Here is a 17,067-nt window from a genome sequence, read left to right as displayed (position 1 = left end):
GGCAAACATTTTGAGCACAGCAAGCTCCCACAATAGTACACCGTTTCTGGGATGCTGCCTGAGCTGACATGCTTTAACCAGAACAATCAGGGCAAACTCATCTGCTCACCTTCAAATGGTGGTATTATCATAGGCAGTGTGGAAGCAGGCCATTCAGCCCACACCGACCTTCTGAAAAGCATCCGACCCAGATCGTTATCCCTACACTCATGACCCCACATTTCCCCATGGCCAATCCACCTAGCCTGCACATCTTTGGACTGTGGGAGGAAACCGGAGCACCCGGAGGAAACCCATGCGGACACGGGGAGAGCGTACAAACTCCACACAGACAGTCACCCGAGGGTGGAATTGAACCTGGGTCCCTGGTGCTGTGAGGCTGCAGTGCTAACCGCCGAGCCACTCCCATACTATCTACCACCCTCTTGGGTGGACAAAAGAGCCTCAGTTTACAGCCCTGCCCATGGGGCAGCATTTTGTTGCTGCAGTGGGCCCTCAGCTTGGCATCAGGTGTCACTGGCAAAGCCAGCATTTCTTATCCATCCCTAATTACCCTTGAACTGAAAGGCTTGTGAGGGCCATTTCAGAAAGTGATTAAGAACCAACTGGGGTTTTATATTGGCAGACGAAGTGAGGGCAGCAGATTTCCTTCTCTGGACAGGCATTAGTGAACCAGGTGGACTTTTGTGACAATTGGCAATGGATCGATAAACACATCATCAAGACTAGCTTTCGATTCCAGATTTTATTCATTGAGTCTAAACGTTGACCCTAATGGGACTTGAACCCATGGCCCTGACAGCATTACAGCTGAGTTACTAGTCCAAAGACTTGGCTACTCTACCACCCTCTCTCCATAGCTTTTGAGTTCAAATATTAAGAGTGGTATTTGAGCTCAAACCATTTCACTTCAGTAGCAGTAGTGTTACCCACCGACACCTTGCTGGGCAGCACCAAGAGGTTGCTAAGAGTAGAGAGAGACTCAATCAAAGGGTGACATACCATTGGTGCTCCTCTGTGTCCAATGATAGCTGGTTTTGGCCCCAGGGTCCCCTTCTCTTTGATGCAAGGAGAATACATACCAAGAGGCACCAGATAGAGGAAAAGGAGAACAGCAGAATATAGACCCAAAATGATGGCTCTGGGAACTGAAATACAAAAATAGATAGTGAGTTGGCAACCAAACAGCTGTTGGCTTGAACTCTCCAACATGCACAGCACAGCAAGGGAGGGGCATCAGCCCTTCTGATTTCTTTTTGAAAATTATTGATCTGTTTCCACCAGCTTTTCAGGTGACACGTTCTACATGCCACAACCTAAAACCGTTCCTCCTCACATCTCCACCTGGTTCTTTCACCAGCTCCCTTCAATATATCCTCCGGCTATCAATCCCTTCTGTTGCTCAAGCAGGTTTCTCCTTATTCTATAATGAACTTTGACAATTTGGAACATCTTCCCTCAACCTTAACCGCTCTGAGCAGAACAATTCAGTTTCTCCACTCTGTCATGTTGATGGGAGCAGTGCGAGGGAAAACAAGCTCAGCTATTTCCGGAGTTGGCACAAAACTTAAAGTTTTTAAGAGAAATATCCCCAAAATCCCCAAAACAAACTGATTTTCAATCTGAGTTAATAAAAAAAACACACAAACCGGGTTTCTGAGCTGAGCAAAAATAAAATCTCTATTTATTGCAGACTATTAGCGATGAATAAACATACTAAATAAATGGAATTGTACAAATTAAAACTCTAAACCCTTTCAAAACACCCACCTCCATAAACATACACACAGACACACACATACATGCAGAAACGCACACGCTCATGCACACACGCACGTGCACACAGTCACTGTCATGCAGACATACATGCACGTGCACACACACACATACACAACATAAGAAGCATCAGCAGAGATTACAAAACTGCTTTCCCAGTTTTCCCTATGTCCACAAACTCTATTGGTTTGGCTCTTGCTGATCCAAAGATTTCTCCCCAACCTTCCTTTTTTGCTGAATGCTTCTACTGGTTTGTGAAAGGCACAGGCTGGCTGGTTCACTTATAAAATCCAATTCAAAGTCGCAACTTGCAGCCTCTGATGGAAGAAAGATAAGATGATTTTTCTCTGGTTTAAAGTGGTTTACTGCAGAGAACTGACAGGAAGAGTTCTTGGCTGCTGTAGACCTGCTGGTTTCTCTTCTGGTCTGGCCAAGCTTCTCTCCATCTATTCACAGGCCAAGCTGTTCAGTGCCCCCAGACAACTAATATCTTGTTGATGTCAAGTAGAAAACCTTTGTCATTGTTGGTGGACACGTGACCAATTATCAATCAGCTTCACAAACACTCAGCTCCTGTTCATCTGCACATTACTGGAACCAACAGCTACACAAACAGGGTTCACAAAAGGTAACAAATACGTTACTTTCAACACATGCAGTCTTCCTTGAAAATCCCTGGATTTTGAATTGTTATAGAGTCATGGAGACATACAACACGAAAACAGACCCTTCGGTCCAACTTGTCCATGCCGACCAGATATCCTAAACTAATCTATTCTCATTTGCCAAAATTTGTCCCGTATCCGTCTAAATCTTACCTGTTCATATACCCATCCAGATGGCTTTTCAATGATGTAATATTACAACGCTCCACTATTTCCTCTGGCAGTCCATTTCATACACACACCACCCTCTACATGAAAAAGTTGGCCCTCAGGTCCCTTTTAGATCCTTCTCCTCTCACTTTAAATCTGTGACCTCTAGTTTTGGACTCCCCTACCCTGGGGAAAAGACCTTGGCTATTCATCCTACCCATACGCCTCATGATTTTATAAACTTCTACAAAGTCACCCCTCAGCCTCCAATGCTCCAGGAAAGATAGCCCCAGCCTATTCAGCCTTTCTCTATAGCTCAAACCCTTTAGCCCTGGCAATATCCTTGTAAATCTCTTCTGCGCCCTTTCAAGTTTAACAACATTTTCCTACAGCAGAGAGGCCAGAATTCTTTTGAATTTCAGTCCACAGTTTAAAGAAAGCACAAAAATAAAAAAAGAGACGTTCCTTACAACTCTTTCTACATCACTGAAGTCCCACATCCCTGGTCCCATTCCAGCAACTGCCCTCTCCATCTTCCCTAAGACTTTGAAATACTTCCTAAAGTGTGCAGTGCAGAATTGTGGGCAACATTACCTCAAAAACCAGAGAATTGATCTACAAAGTTGGACATGAATTTTGAACTGGATGCTGTATCCACAAAACTGCAGTACCCATACATCTTCCAAACCTTCACAATTGGCTCTGTCACCTTTAAGGATAACTTTCATTCATGCAACTTCTTTGACAGTCAGAGTTTGTACTCCAATGGAAAACTGTCAGCAGTTTCTCATGAAGTAAGGAAATGTCAAAAGCTTTTGAGTAGACTATGTACTTCCTGCCTACAGACTTTACATAATAACAGCACAATTTTCTCACAAACACCCACATAAAACCCTTAGTTCATAAATCAGTAGCACTGTTATATATAGAGAGGTGCTCTAAGAAGAATACATTCACATTTATCAAGTGCGTCATCACATCTCATAGAAATGTCTCATAACACTTCACAGATAGCAATTTGCTTTGATGTGGGCAGAGTGATGATTGTGAAAGAATCCCAGCCAGAACAACTCGCCTTCAGGAAGTGCTAAAGTAACAGTATTCGCCACCTTTAGGCACATTTACGTCGTCATTGGATAAGCATATGGACGTACATGGAATAGTGTAGGTTAGATGGGCTTGAGATCGGTATGACAGGTCGGCACAACATCGAGGGCCGAAGGGCCTGTACTGTGCTGTAATGTTCTATGTTCTGTTATCATCCACTCCATCAGACTGACTTTACAGGCTCTTTGCTAATGTCTCAACTGCATAATAATACTACTAAAGTCTTGTTATATTTTCCAATGGGATGTGAGCAAGGCTGTCATTTATTTCCCATCTCTAATTGCTCCATGCACTGAGTGTCATGCTCTGGCCACTTCTGAGGGCAATTAAAAGTGCTGAGAGTCCAGAGTCACATATAAGCCTGACCAGGTGAAATGGTTGATTTCATTCCCTAAAGGATATTGGTGAACTAGATGGGTTTTTACAACAACTGAGAACAATTTTGGTCATTATTGCTGAAGCTAGCTTTACATTATATTATTAACTGAATTTGAATTCCACTAGCTGCTGTGGTGGAAATTGAACCCAGTCTCCCAGAGGATTAGCCTGGGCCACTGGATTATGCCACTGTTTCCTGCTACTACATTAAAACATTTGTGGTGGGGGCAAAGTCACAGCTGTGCTAATCCATTTCAGTGTGAATGTGAACTACGTTTCAACCACATCTAGAGGACTGTGTACAGTATTGATCTCCTTCGAATACAGAAGTTAGAACAGTTCAGTACAGGCACAGGCCCTTAGGTCCATGATATTGTGCTACATGTTGCCAAATTAAACTAATCCCTTCTGCCTGCCTACGGTCCATATCCCTCCATTCCTTGTTTATCTAAAAGCCCTTTTAAAAGCCCCTATTGTATCTGTCTCTAGCACTATCCCTGGCAGCGTGTTGAGGCACCTACCACTGTCTGTCTAAAATATGTGCCCCTCACATCGCCTTTGAACTTTCCTCGCCTCACCTTAAATGCATGCCACCTAAGTATTCAACATTGTTATTATTCCTTGTTTAAAGGAAAGGTGTAAATATGTTGGAAGCTGTTCAGAGAAGGCTTTAGATATCTGGAACGATATCAGACAGATATCTGGAATGGGTATGTTCTCTGACAAGGAAAGGTTACACAGGCTAGGTTAAGAAGATAGTACCACTAGGCTACGATTAGACTATTAATCCAGAAATTCAGGTAATGTTCAGGGACCTGCATTTGAATCCCACCACGGCAGATTCAAGAAAAATTTGCAATTAAAAGTTTAAAGATGACCATGAGACTGTTATTAATTGTTGGGGGAAGTAGACATCTGGTTCACTAATGTCATTTAGGGAAGGAAACTGCCATCCATACCTGGTCTGGCCTACATGTGACTCCAGACCCACAGCAACATGGCTGATTCTTAGCTTCAGTTTCTTTCCCCCCCACCTTTATTTATTCACAGGACAAGAGAGTCACTGGCCAGACAGCATTTATTGCCCATCCCTAATTGCCCAGAAGGCAGTTAAGACTCAACCACATTAATTCCAGGTATTTATTGAATTCAAATTTCACCACCTGCCACTGCAGGATTCGAACCCAGGTCCCAAGAATGTTAGAGATAGCAAAAAGTGTGGAGCTGGATGAACACAGCAGGCCAAGCAGCATTTTAGGAGCAGGAAAGCTGACGTTTCAGGCCTAGACCCTTCATCAGAAAAGGGGGATGGGAAGAGGGTTCTGAAATAAATAGGGAGAGGAGGAGGCGGATCAAAGACGGATAGAGGAGAAGATAGGTGGAGAGGAGTTGCAGTGGGAGAGAGAGATCCCCCGAGGTTTGTCTGGACGGAGGAGGGTAACTTCTTCAGGTTAGGCATCCCTGGAAGAGGCTTCGCAGTGAGGTTAAAATTGTATCAGAGATAATTCTCCAGCCTCTGCAGTTCCCATCATCTCCCCAGAATGTTATCTGGGTCTCTGGATTAACAGTCCAATGATAATACCACCAGGCCAACGCCTCCTTGTTAGGGACTGGGAGTAAATACTGACCGAGCCAGGGATGCTCACACCCTGGGAATGATCTCTTTTTAAAAACAAATCCACTGATGCTTAGATAATAAAATGTGAGGCTGGATGAACACAGCAGGCCAAGCAGCATCTCAGGAGCACAAAAGCTGACGTTTCGGGCCTAGACCCTTCTTCAGAGAGGGGGATGGGGGGAGGGAACTGGAATAAATAGGGAGAGAGGGGGAGGCGGACCGAAGATGGAGAGTAAAGAAGATAGGTGGAGAGGGTGTAGGTGGGGAGGTAGGGAGGGGATAGGTCAGTCCAGGGAAGACGGACAGGTCAAGGAGGTGGGATGAGGTTAGTAGGTAGCTGGGGGTGCGGCTTGGGGTGGGAGGAAGGGATGGGTGAGAGGAAGAACCAGTTAGGGAGGCAGAGACAGGTTGGACTGGTTTTGGGATGCAGTGGGTGGGGGGGAAGAGCTGGGCTGGTTGTGTGGTGCAGTGGGGGGAGGGGATGAACTGGGCTGGTTTAGGGATGCAGTAGGGGAAGGGGAGATTTTGAAACTGGTGAAGTCGACATTGATACCATATGGCTGCAGGGTTCCCAGGCGGAATATGAGTTGCTGTTCCTGCAACCTTCGGGTGGCATCATTGTGGCAGTGCAGGAGGCCCATGATGGACATGTCATCAAGAGAATGGGAGGGGGAGTGGAAATGGTTTGCGACTGGGAGGTGCAGTTGTTTGTTGCGAACTGAGCGGAGGTGTTCTGCAAAGCGGTCCCCAAGCCTCCGCTTGGTTTCCCCAATGTAGAGGAAGCCGCACCGGGTACAGTTTTACTCTTTTACTGACTCTAGTTTGGCTAGGGAACCCCCCCCTCAATGTTACACTTTTGTGCTCCTGAGATGCTGCTTGGCCTGCTGTGTTCATCCAGCCTCACATTTTATTATCTCAGATTCTCCAGCATCTGCAGTTCCCACTAGCTCTCTGATAGCAAGTCAGTCAGTTGAGGAGACCACATTTGGGCAATTAGAGCTAGTTGTATCAGAACACCCACATTGAGGAGGAAATGAGCAGAACGATTGCAGAGGGTACCATCGTTAAATCCTGTCCCCTGTTCCACTAACCTTGAGCTCGAATTGACAGTGTAACATTGAGGGGGGGTTCCCTAGCCAAACTAGAGTCAGTAAAAGAGTAAAACTGTACCCGGTGCGGCTTCCTCTACATTGGGGAAACCAAGCGGAGGCTTGGGGACCGCTTTGCAGAACACCTCCGCTCAGTTCGCAACAAACAACTGCACCTCCCAGTCGCAAACCATTTCCACTCCCCCTCCCATTCTCTTGATGACATGTCCATCATGGGCCTCCTGCAGTGCCACAATGATGCCACCCGAAGGTTGCAGGAACAGCAACTCATATTCCGCCTGGAAACCCTGCAGCCATATGGTATCAATGTGGACTTCACCAGTTTCAAAATCTCCCCTTCCCCTACTGCATCCCTAAACCAGCCCAGTTCATCCCTTCCCCCCCACTGCACCACACAACCAGCCCAGCTCTTCCCCCCCACCCACTGCATCCCAAAACCAGTCCAACCTGTCTCTGCCTCCCTAACCGGTTCTTCCTCTCACCCATCCCTTCCTCCCACCCCAAGCCGCACCCCCAGCTACCTACTAACCTCATCCCACCTCCTTGACCTGTCCGTCTTCCCTGGACTGACCTATCCCCTCCCTACCTCCCCACCTACACCCTCTCCACCTATCTTCTTTACTCTCCATCTTCAGTCCGCCTCCCCCTCTCTCCCTATTTATTCCAGTTCCCTCCCCCCATCCCCCTCTCTGATGAAGGGTCTAGGCCCGAAACGTCAGCTTTTGTCCTCCTGAGATACTGCTTGGCCTGCTGTGTTCATCCAGCCTCACATTTTATTATCTTGGAATCTCCAGCATCTGCAGTTCCCATTACCACTGATGCTTAGAAGGTTAAGAGACAATTTAATTTGAACACATAAGATCCTGAGGGTAGCTGTTCCCTGTTCTGAGAGAATCTAGAACAAGGCATCAATGTTCCAAAATGAAGAGGTTACCCATTTTAGATGGAGAACTGGGATTTTGTTTGGCTTAGAGAGTCATGGGTCTTTGGAATTCTTTTCCCCAGAGACTGGTGAAGGCAGGATCATTCAATCCAAGACGTAGGGGGTGAATGTGGAGGGGACTAAATAAAGACACGGAGGGGGGGAAATGTGGAGGGGTCTAAGTGAAGACATGGAGGGGGGGAATGTTGAGGGGACTATTTAAAAAGATGGTGAGAATTTGGAGGGGATTAATTAAGGGAATGAGGAGAATATGGAGGGCACTAACTAAAGAGATGGGGGAATGTGGAGGGGACTAATTAAAGGGGTGGGGGGAATGTGACAGGAATTAATTGAAGGTATGGGAGGGAATGTGGAGTGGCCTAACTAAGGGGATTAAAGCAATGTGAAGTTGACGCCACAGTGAGAGAGCCAGGACCTGACTGAAGAACAGATAGTAGGAACTGCAGATGCTGGACAATCTGAGCAGCATCAGAGGAGCAGGAAGGCTGATGTTTCGGGCCTAAGGATACCTACCCTGAAGAAGTTACCCTCCTCCTTCATTTTCTGAAGAAGGGTCTAGGCCCGAAACGTCGGCCTTCCTGCTCCTGTGATGCTGCTTGGCCTGCTGTGTTCGTCCAGCTCTGCACCTTGTTATCCCTGACTGAACAAAGCAGCTTCAAGGGCCAAGTAATTCATACATTTATATGACCGTGAATCGATGGAATTACCACAATACCAAAGGCAAAATACAGCAAATGCTGGAACCCTGAAAGAAATACCAAAAGTACTGGAGGGACTCACCAAGTAATTTACTTGCACCAAGGCCCAATCGTGCCTCACTGTGTGTTTCTGGAGCTTTATTGGTTCCTGGTCTTGCACCATCTTGATTTTAAAGCTCTCGTCCATGTATTCAAACCCATCCTTCATCTCTCTCCCTCCCTATCTCTGTACCTGCACCAATATAAAATGTCTCCAAGGTCCACGGTCTCTGCACTGCTCTAATTCTAGTCCCTTGAGAGTTCTCTGACTGCCATCAGCCACCACGGGCCCATCTGGGCCCAAAGCCTGACAACTCCCTCCCTCTGACTTTTTGTCTCTTTCTTCTCATTTATAATGCTCCCTAAAATCTGCCTGGTCGATCAAGCCCCATCCTCAAGTCTCCTAATGTGGGTTGATGTGAAATTGTGTTTGCCAATACCTCTGTGAAGTACTGCTCATTACTAGATTAAAAGGTGCTATACAAATGAAAGTTGTATCTTTATGACCTCTCTACTTTCTGGTTTGTCCTTTGACCTCCACAACGACAATCTACCACAATACAATTTGAACAATTTACATACTTATGTATGATATGTTACATATGTTATATGTATAAAAAGGGAGTGTTTCTGTCAAGTTAAAAGTCCAGTTCCATGTATCAGATCATTATCAATGTGCCACACCTATGGATGGGTGTTGGAGTATACAGCTCAACAAATACATCTGCAAATAGCTGCACTAGTGAGTTAGGAACACAGGAACAGGAGACAATCTTTCTGCTCCTTGAGCTTGCTCAGATCTTCAATTCAGTTGGGTCAGATCTGCATCTTAACTCCAGGTCCTCACCTCAACTGAGGATAGGAGAATGGACAGAGAATATGATATAACGTGTTGCCAGTCTTAAGAGGATAGGAGCAGATGGAGATAACAAAGTGTGGAGCTGGATGAACACAGCAGGCCAAGCAGCATCTCAGGAGCACAAAAGCTGACGTTTCGGGCCTAGACCCTTCATCGGATGCCTGTGATGAAGGGTCTAGGCCCGAAACTTCAGCTTTTGTGCTCCTGAGATGCTGCTGGGCCTGCTGTGTTCATCCAGCTTCACACTTTGTTAACTTGGATTCTCCAGCATCCGCAGTTCCCATTATCACTAGGAGCTGATGGACCTTGGTGTAAAAACCAGAAGAGCTGTGGATGCTGTAAATCAGAAACACAAACACAAAATGCTGGAAAAGCTCAGGAAGTCTGGCAGCATCTGTGGAAAGAAAGCACAAGTCACTCAAACCGAAATGTTAACTTTGATTTCTCTCCAAAGTTCTTGCCTGCTGAACTTTATCAGCAATTTCTGCTTTGGCCCTGATAATATATATGCACAGATAGAATAGAATCCCTGTGGTATGGAAGCAGGCCATTTGGTCCATCAAGCCCACATGCACCCCTCCAAGGAGCATCCCGTCCAGACCCACTGCATCCCTGCACTTCCCACAGCCAATCCAACTAACCTGCACAGCTTTGGGCCGTGGGAGGAAACCGGAGTACCCAGAGGAAACCCACGCAGACACGGGGAGAACGTGCAAACTCCACACAGGCAGTCACCCGAGGGTGGAATTGAACCCAGGTCCCTGGCGTGTGAGGCAGCAGTGCTAACTACCAAGCCACTGAGCCACGTTTTGATCATTGGAGGTGGAAGGGAAAATGGAGGGAGATGTTAACAAAATAGATTTACAGCACAGGGCACCGTTTGCCTTATTAACAGGGGTATGGAGTACAAGGAGGTGATGGTGGACTTATACAAGATACCATAGCTAGAACGTTCTGTACAGTTCTGGGCTCCACGCTCTGGGAAGTCTGTGAATGCATTGGAGAGACTGTAGAAGCAATGGTTCCAGGGATGAGGAACTTCCATTGTGAGAATACAGTGGAGAGGTTGGCAGTGTCCACCTCTGACACAAGAAGGCTAACCACTGAACCAGTGAGTGGCATAGTGGCTCGGTGGTTAGCACTGCTCCCTCGCAGTGCCAGGGACCTGGGCTCAATTCTAGCCTCAGGCAACTGTGTGGAGTTTGCACATTCGCCCCATGTCTGCGTGAGTTTCCTCCAGGTGCTCCGGTTTCCTCCCACAGTCCAAAATGTGCAGGTCAGGTGGATTCACCACAATAAATTACCCACAGTGTACAGGCCTAGGTGCATTAGCCTTGGGAAGTGCAGGGTTATAGGGGATAGGGTAGGGGCATGGGTCTGGGTGGAATGCTGTTTTGAGGGTCAGTGTAGACCTTTTGAGCCAATGGGCCAGTTTCCATGTTGTAAGGATCCTATGAGGTGATTTGATAGGGATTTTCAAACAAAAACCATAAGAGGGCTGGACAGAAAATAGCAGAAAGCTTTCCCACTTGTCAAAGGATCAAGAACCAGATGGCACTGATTTAAAATGGTTTGCAAGGTGAGATGTGGGCAAAAACATTTTCTCACGATTCAGGAATGCACTGCCTGGAAGTGCCGTGCAGACAGGTTCAATTCAGGCATTCATGAGGGAATTGGACAATCATTTAAATTGAAGCGTCATGCAGGGAATTTGGGGACAAGGTGGGGAAACGGCTTTAAGTAATGATGTTCATTTAGACAGCAGTACAGACACGGTCATCGTTCTAAAAGCGTTGTCATTGGATGATGCAATAGCTCCACCTAATCTGACGATGCCGTGCTGGATTGGATGAGGATAAGGCAAGAGATCTGAGAGCCTATTGAAGTGAAGATCTATATTCTGGGTTCCCTCATTTTGTCAGTAGCAATGTTTAGCTGGTTAACTGGTGTCTAACTGCAGACATGCAATAAATTGCACTTTTTTAAAAATTCATTTGCAGGAAGTGGGCATCACTGACTAGGCAGCATTTACTACCCATCTCTAATTACCCAGAGGGTCATTAAGAGTCAACTACATTATGCTGGGTCTGGAGTCACGTGTAAGCCAGACCAGGTAAGGATGACAGATTTCCTTCCCTAAAGGACTTTCGAGAACCAGATGGGTTTTTATAACAATCAACAAGAGTTACATGGTCCCCATTAGGCTAACGTTTTGAAAAAACTTCCTGATTTTTTTACATTCCAATTTCACCATCTTCTGTGGTGGGAATTTCAATGCCATGGGTGTTCAGTTCGAATATTATACAGGAATCCTGGACTCCTAGGCCAGTGACATTACCACTGTGCCATTGCATCGCCATCTGGTTAAGACAAGAGCCACTTCTTGTTAAGATTCAGCACTAATATAAACCAATCAGGGCCTCAGACCCATTCAAAGTCAAGATGATTGGTGACACCCACCGTCCACATACATGTTCCACATCCCTCACCTTCCAAAAATCTGCCGTGTTCCACCTCTAAAATGATGACTGCCCCCAGATTTTTGGGCTGGTGAATTTCACATTGCTGCGTCCCTGTGCAGTTTCTATAATGTAGTTGCGTGAGGCGAGGGCGCGTTGTTGCGGGAGGACAAAGGAGACGGTGGAGGGAGATAGCAGCGTTGTAAATCCAAGGCATGTTTCTCCATTCAGGGAACGTGAGGATCACTGACAATGCAACCATCCACGGCCTATCCTGTGGGCCTGGAGTCACATGTAGGCCGGACCAGGTAAGGGTGGTCATTTCACCCACTAAAGGGCATTAGTGAACCAGATGGGGTTTTCCTGACAATCGACAATTGATTCATGGTCATCATTTGGTTCTTAGCTCCAGATATTTATAGAATTCAAATTCCATCTGCCATGGCAGGATTCAAACCGGAGTCCCCAGAACGTTACCTGGGTCTCTGGATCAACACTAGGCCATCGCCTCCCGGATGCACTCAGGGTGTTGATGGAGAGTAAATTCCAGGATTGCCTTACAGCAGCAGCAAAAGGGCAATACCATCGGGTCGTAAGAAATAGGAACTTGAGCAGGCCATTCAGCCCCTGAAGCCTACTCTGCCATTCTGTAGGATCATAGCTGATCCAACATTCCACACGTTGACGTTCCTGTCCTTTCCCCATAACACCTGATTCTCTGACTGATCAAAAATCTATCCATCTCAGCCTTAAACAGTCAAGAGGACTTTTCCCCCCATGCTTCTCTGTGGCAAGGACTTCCAAAGACTCACTAACCTCTGACTGAAGAAGTTCCTCCTCATCAAAATTAGCGCTTTTTTTTCAGAGACTATGCCCTCTGGTCCTAGACTCTCCTATGAGGGGAAACATCCTCTCAGCATGGACCCTGTCAAGCCCCTTCTCAATCTGATATGTCGTGATGAGATCACCTCTCAGTCTTCTAAGCTCCAGGGAGTAGAGTCCCAACCTGTTTAACATTTGCTCACAAGGCAATCCCTCCATATGAGGGATCATCATTCTGAATCTGGACGGTACGTGTCTTGCAGGGAAATTTGCTGCCCTCTTCATTGTAGGTGGGAAAGATCACAATTTACTGTGAAAGGAGGTCTGGCAAACAGCTGCATTGCATGTTGTAGATGACACACGCTAGTGAATTAATAAGCCTAGTATATTGTGGGGAGGTATTCTATAAAAGCAAGGGGGGATCATCAGCATCCTTAGGAAGGGAATCCTTACAGGTCTGTTCTACTGCCCCCCCCCCCCGCCCCCCTCGATTCTCAACCGCATCTCTTGCATTTCCTGCACTTCTGCCCTCAAATCCCTCCCTCCCAACAAAAATAAAGACGGAGTCCCCCTGGTCCTCGCATCCTCACCCCCACCAACCTCCACATCCAGCGCATTATCCTCCGCCATTTCCACTACCAAAGAGATATTTCCCTTCCCAGCCCCATCTGCCTTCCAAAGGGACCGCTCACTTCCAACTCCTTTGTCCACTCCACACTCCCTACTGACCCCACCACCCCCGGCACCTTTCCCCGCTACCGTAGGAGGTGCTACACCTACACCCCGCACCCCACCCCCCACCTCTGTCTGAGGCCCAAGACAAACTTTCCATATCTGACATGGGTTCACCTGTACATAGAACATAGAACAGTACAGCGCAGAATAGGCCCTTCAGCCCTCGATGTTGCGCCGACCTGTGAACTAATCTAAGCCCCTCCCCCTACTCTATCCCATCATCATCCATATGCTTATCCAAGGACTGTTTAAATGCCCCTAATGTGGCTGAGTTAACTACATTGGCATGCAGGGCGTTCCACACCCTTACCACTCTCTGAGTAAAGAACGTGCCTCTGACATCAGTCTTAAATCTATCACCCCTCAATTTGTAGCTCTGCCCCCTTGTACAAGCTGAAGTCATCATCCTCGGAAAAAGACTCTCACTGTCCACTCTATCTAATCCTCTGATCAACCTGGTCAACCGTATTGCTCTCAATGTGGTCTCCTCTACATTGGTGACACCTAACGCAGACTTGGTGACTAATTTGCAGAGCACCTGCATTCTGAATGCTATAATCAAAAATACTTTCCAGCTCCAACCATTTTAACTCCCCCTCCCACTCCCTGGGTGTCATGTCTATTTGGGGCCTCCTCCCATGACACAATGACACCACCCACAATCTGGAGGAGCAACACCTCAATTTCCACCTCGGGAACCTACAGCCTGATGGCCTAAACATAGAATTGACCAGTTTTAAAATCTGTACACCCCCCCACCTCACCCTATGTCCAACCCTCCCTCTCATCCCCACTTCCTTGACCAGACACAACATGTCCTTCTTCTCTCCCACCTATCTGGCCCAAACTTCCTACTGACCAATTCCCACTACCTGAACTCACCTATCACCAGCCTACCTACCATCCCTAGTCCAATCCCTCCTCTCTCTATTGATTCCCCAGCTCCCTTCCCCCTCCACAGTCCTGATGAAGGGTCCCACCCCAAGACATCAACTTTCCTGGTCCTCTGATGCTGCCTAACCTGCTGTGTTCCTTCAGCTCCACACTGTATAGATATAGATGTTCCAGCCTATACTATGAGGACAGCTCCTTCTGCCAGCAACAACTTGCAATTAATGTTTCATCCAATGACATAACAGTTTATTGACCCGGATCAGACCCGTCCCACTGTGTATATTCAGTTTCTAATTTCAGAATTTTCTGCTCCTGCCTTTATGTAACAGCATTAATTTGCAAAAATATCCCAACATGTGGTTATTACCAAAGTGTGAGTATTGACCCTGGGTAACATTAACCGACCTTAGCATCAAAACATTGATCAAAGAGGTAGTTTTCAATGAGCTTGAAGGAGGAGAGGGAGAGGCAGAAAGGTTTGGCATAGGAACACGAGCTGAGGGTGGAGAAGGTTGAATACACTGTTTAATGATGGGGATTGTAAGACGATGGAGCTGGAGTCATGTGGAGCTCCCACTCACAGGAACAGCTAGAGAAGATGACAGAAATGGGAAGGGGCTAGAGTTCAGGGGCAATAATGGCAATGTGATAATGTCATCGGGCTCATAGCCCAAAGGCCCAGGCTAAGGTTCAAATTCGACCTCAGCAATAATTTTAATTACACTGATTAATCTAGAATATAAAATCCATTTGTTTCATTCGTGACTGTGAATCCTTGATTTCCATAAAAACGCACTTGGTTCATTCATGTTTCTGAGGGAAACAAATAGGGGCAGCTCGGTGGCTCAGTGGATAGCCCTGCTACCTCACAGCACCAGGAACCCAGGTTCGATTCCACCCTCAGGCAACTGTCTGTGTGGAGTTTGCTCCCCATTCTCCCAGTGTCTGAGTGGGTTTCCTTCGGGTGCTCGGGTTTCCTCCCAGGGTCCAAAGACGTGCAGGTTAGGTGGATTGGCCTTGCTAAAATTGCCTGTAGTGCTCGGGGTGTGTAGATTAGGTGGGTTATGGGGAGGATGGGTCTCATGTGGGATGTTCTGAGGGCCCGGATCCACACCGTAGGGATTCTATTAGAACATATGAAAGTACAGTACAGGAAGAGGCCCTTTGGCCAACCAAGATGCCATTCTAAACAAATCCCATCTGCCCGCACGTAGTCTGTATCCCCTAACTCCCTGTCTGTCAATATCTCTCTCAAACATTGCTATTGTATCTGTTTCTACCATCTCCCAGGCAGCGTGTTTCAGGCACCTACCACCTTCTATGTCAAAAACTATCCTTGCACATCCTTTTTAAATTTTCTCCCTCTCACCTTAAACCTATGCCCCCTAGTATGTGGCTCTTCCACCCTGGGAAAGAGATCCCAATTATCCACCCCTCTCATAATTTTATATGCTGTGTTGGCACCAGGCTGCCCAACATGGGACTCCAAACCAAGAGCAACATTTTTGACTCCTAACGGCCCACCTCTGAATTAAGCTGGTCAGCAACTATTTGTCCAAGGATAATTGTGGATTGGCTTTAAGTACTAGCCTTCCCAGCCACATTAATATCCCATGAAAGAATTTTAGGAAGTGATGGCTGGTTTTGAACTTGAGGAGTTTTAGAATCCAGGCACTCAGGGAGCCAATCAGAACCAGCAAACAAAGGGGTGATGGTGAAGCCTCTCAGATAAGAGCAGACCATTCAGCCCATTGTGCCTGCCGCAAGATTCCGCTGGATCTCGAATGATCTTCTACCTCAATACGATTTTCCTACACTATTCCCACACCCCTTGATGTTTCCAATATCTAGAAATCTATTGAACTCTGTCCTGAAATTATTCAGGCCTGAGACTCCAGTGCACTCTGGAGAATTCCAAAGATTCGCCTACATCTGAATGAAAAAAATCCCTCTGCATCTCAGTCCCGAATGGACTCTTCCTTATTCTGAATATGGTCTCCTCACCATCCCCCCACTCTGATTCTCGCCTCCCAACCCCTTCCTACATTTACTCAGTAAAAGGTCTTTAAGAATTTTGTATGTTCCAGTGAGATCAGCCAGACAGTCAGTTAATTATAAACACCATTACCCAGGAATGTTTGTCACAATCTCCTCTGAATATCGAGGGATATGTAATAAATATGACCCTGTTAACCACATTATGCAATCAAAAGAAGAACTTAGTTTCATTTGCATGTTAGTAGGTACTGACAAAAGTAAATCAAATCTGCACCAGAATTGTCTCATAAAAACTCACCCTCCTATGAGTCATGTAACAATATTTCTGTACTGCTGACAGCAATAATATATCATTCTCCTCACAATATCTAACATTCCAGAGCCAGTTCAGTAGATCTGAACTGATAATCACAAGTAACATTTGCGCCACACATGTGCTGGGGAATGAACATCTCCAACATCGAGCATCTAACCACTTCCCTTGACATTCAACAGCATTACCATTGCTCAAAGTCCCGTTATCGACATTTGGAGGGTCACCGGTGACCAGAAAATGAATCAACCAGCCATATAAATATCGTGCCTACAGCTACAAGTCAGAGGCATGATTTGTTTTCCCATTCAGCCATGGGATGTGAACATCTCTGTTTCAGCCAGCATTTATTAACCATTGCTAATTGTCCTGAGAAGGTGGCGACAAGCTGCCTTGCTGAACTGCTGCAGTCCATGTTGTGTAGGGACGCCCAGAGTACTGTTCAGAAGGGAGTTATATAAAGACAAATACACAAACAAGGGCAGTAGGCCATTCAGCCCATCC

At 46.5% G+C, this 17,067-nt stretch overlaps 1 protein-coding gene across 5 annotated transcripts in view; it reads right to left on the bottom strand.

Annotated features, from left to right (window-relative positions):
- The window catches only part of gdpd4a (glycerophosphodiester phosphodiesterase domain containing 4a), a 78,737-nt gene that overhangs the window by 20,583 nt on the left and 41,087 nt on the right, over positions 1 to 17,067 (bottom strand). For all 5 annotated transcript variants that reach the window (XM_059646831.1, XM_048532681.2, XM_059646829.1 and 2 more), the window contains one exon: positions 1,003 to 1,148. In XM_059646831.1, the coding sequence (XP_059502814.1) occupies positions 1,003 to 1,148 (146 nt within the window). The remainder of the gene's footprint in view (positions 1 to 1,002; positions 1,149 to 17,067) is intronic.

The sequence above is a fragment of the Stegostoma tigrinum genome, chromosome 6 (assembly GCF_030684315.1).
Source record: "Stegostoma tigrinum isolate sSteTig4 chromosome 6, sSteTig4.hap1, whole genome shotgun sequence".
Taxonomy (NCBI): Eukaryota; Metazoa; Chordata; class Chondrichthyes; order Orectolobiformes; family Stegostomatidae; genus Stegostoma; species Stegostoma tigrinum.
Note: the sequence above shows the minus strand (reverse complement) of the source record. Positions and strands in the feature narration are given on the sequence as shown.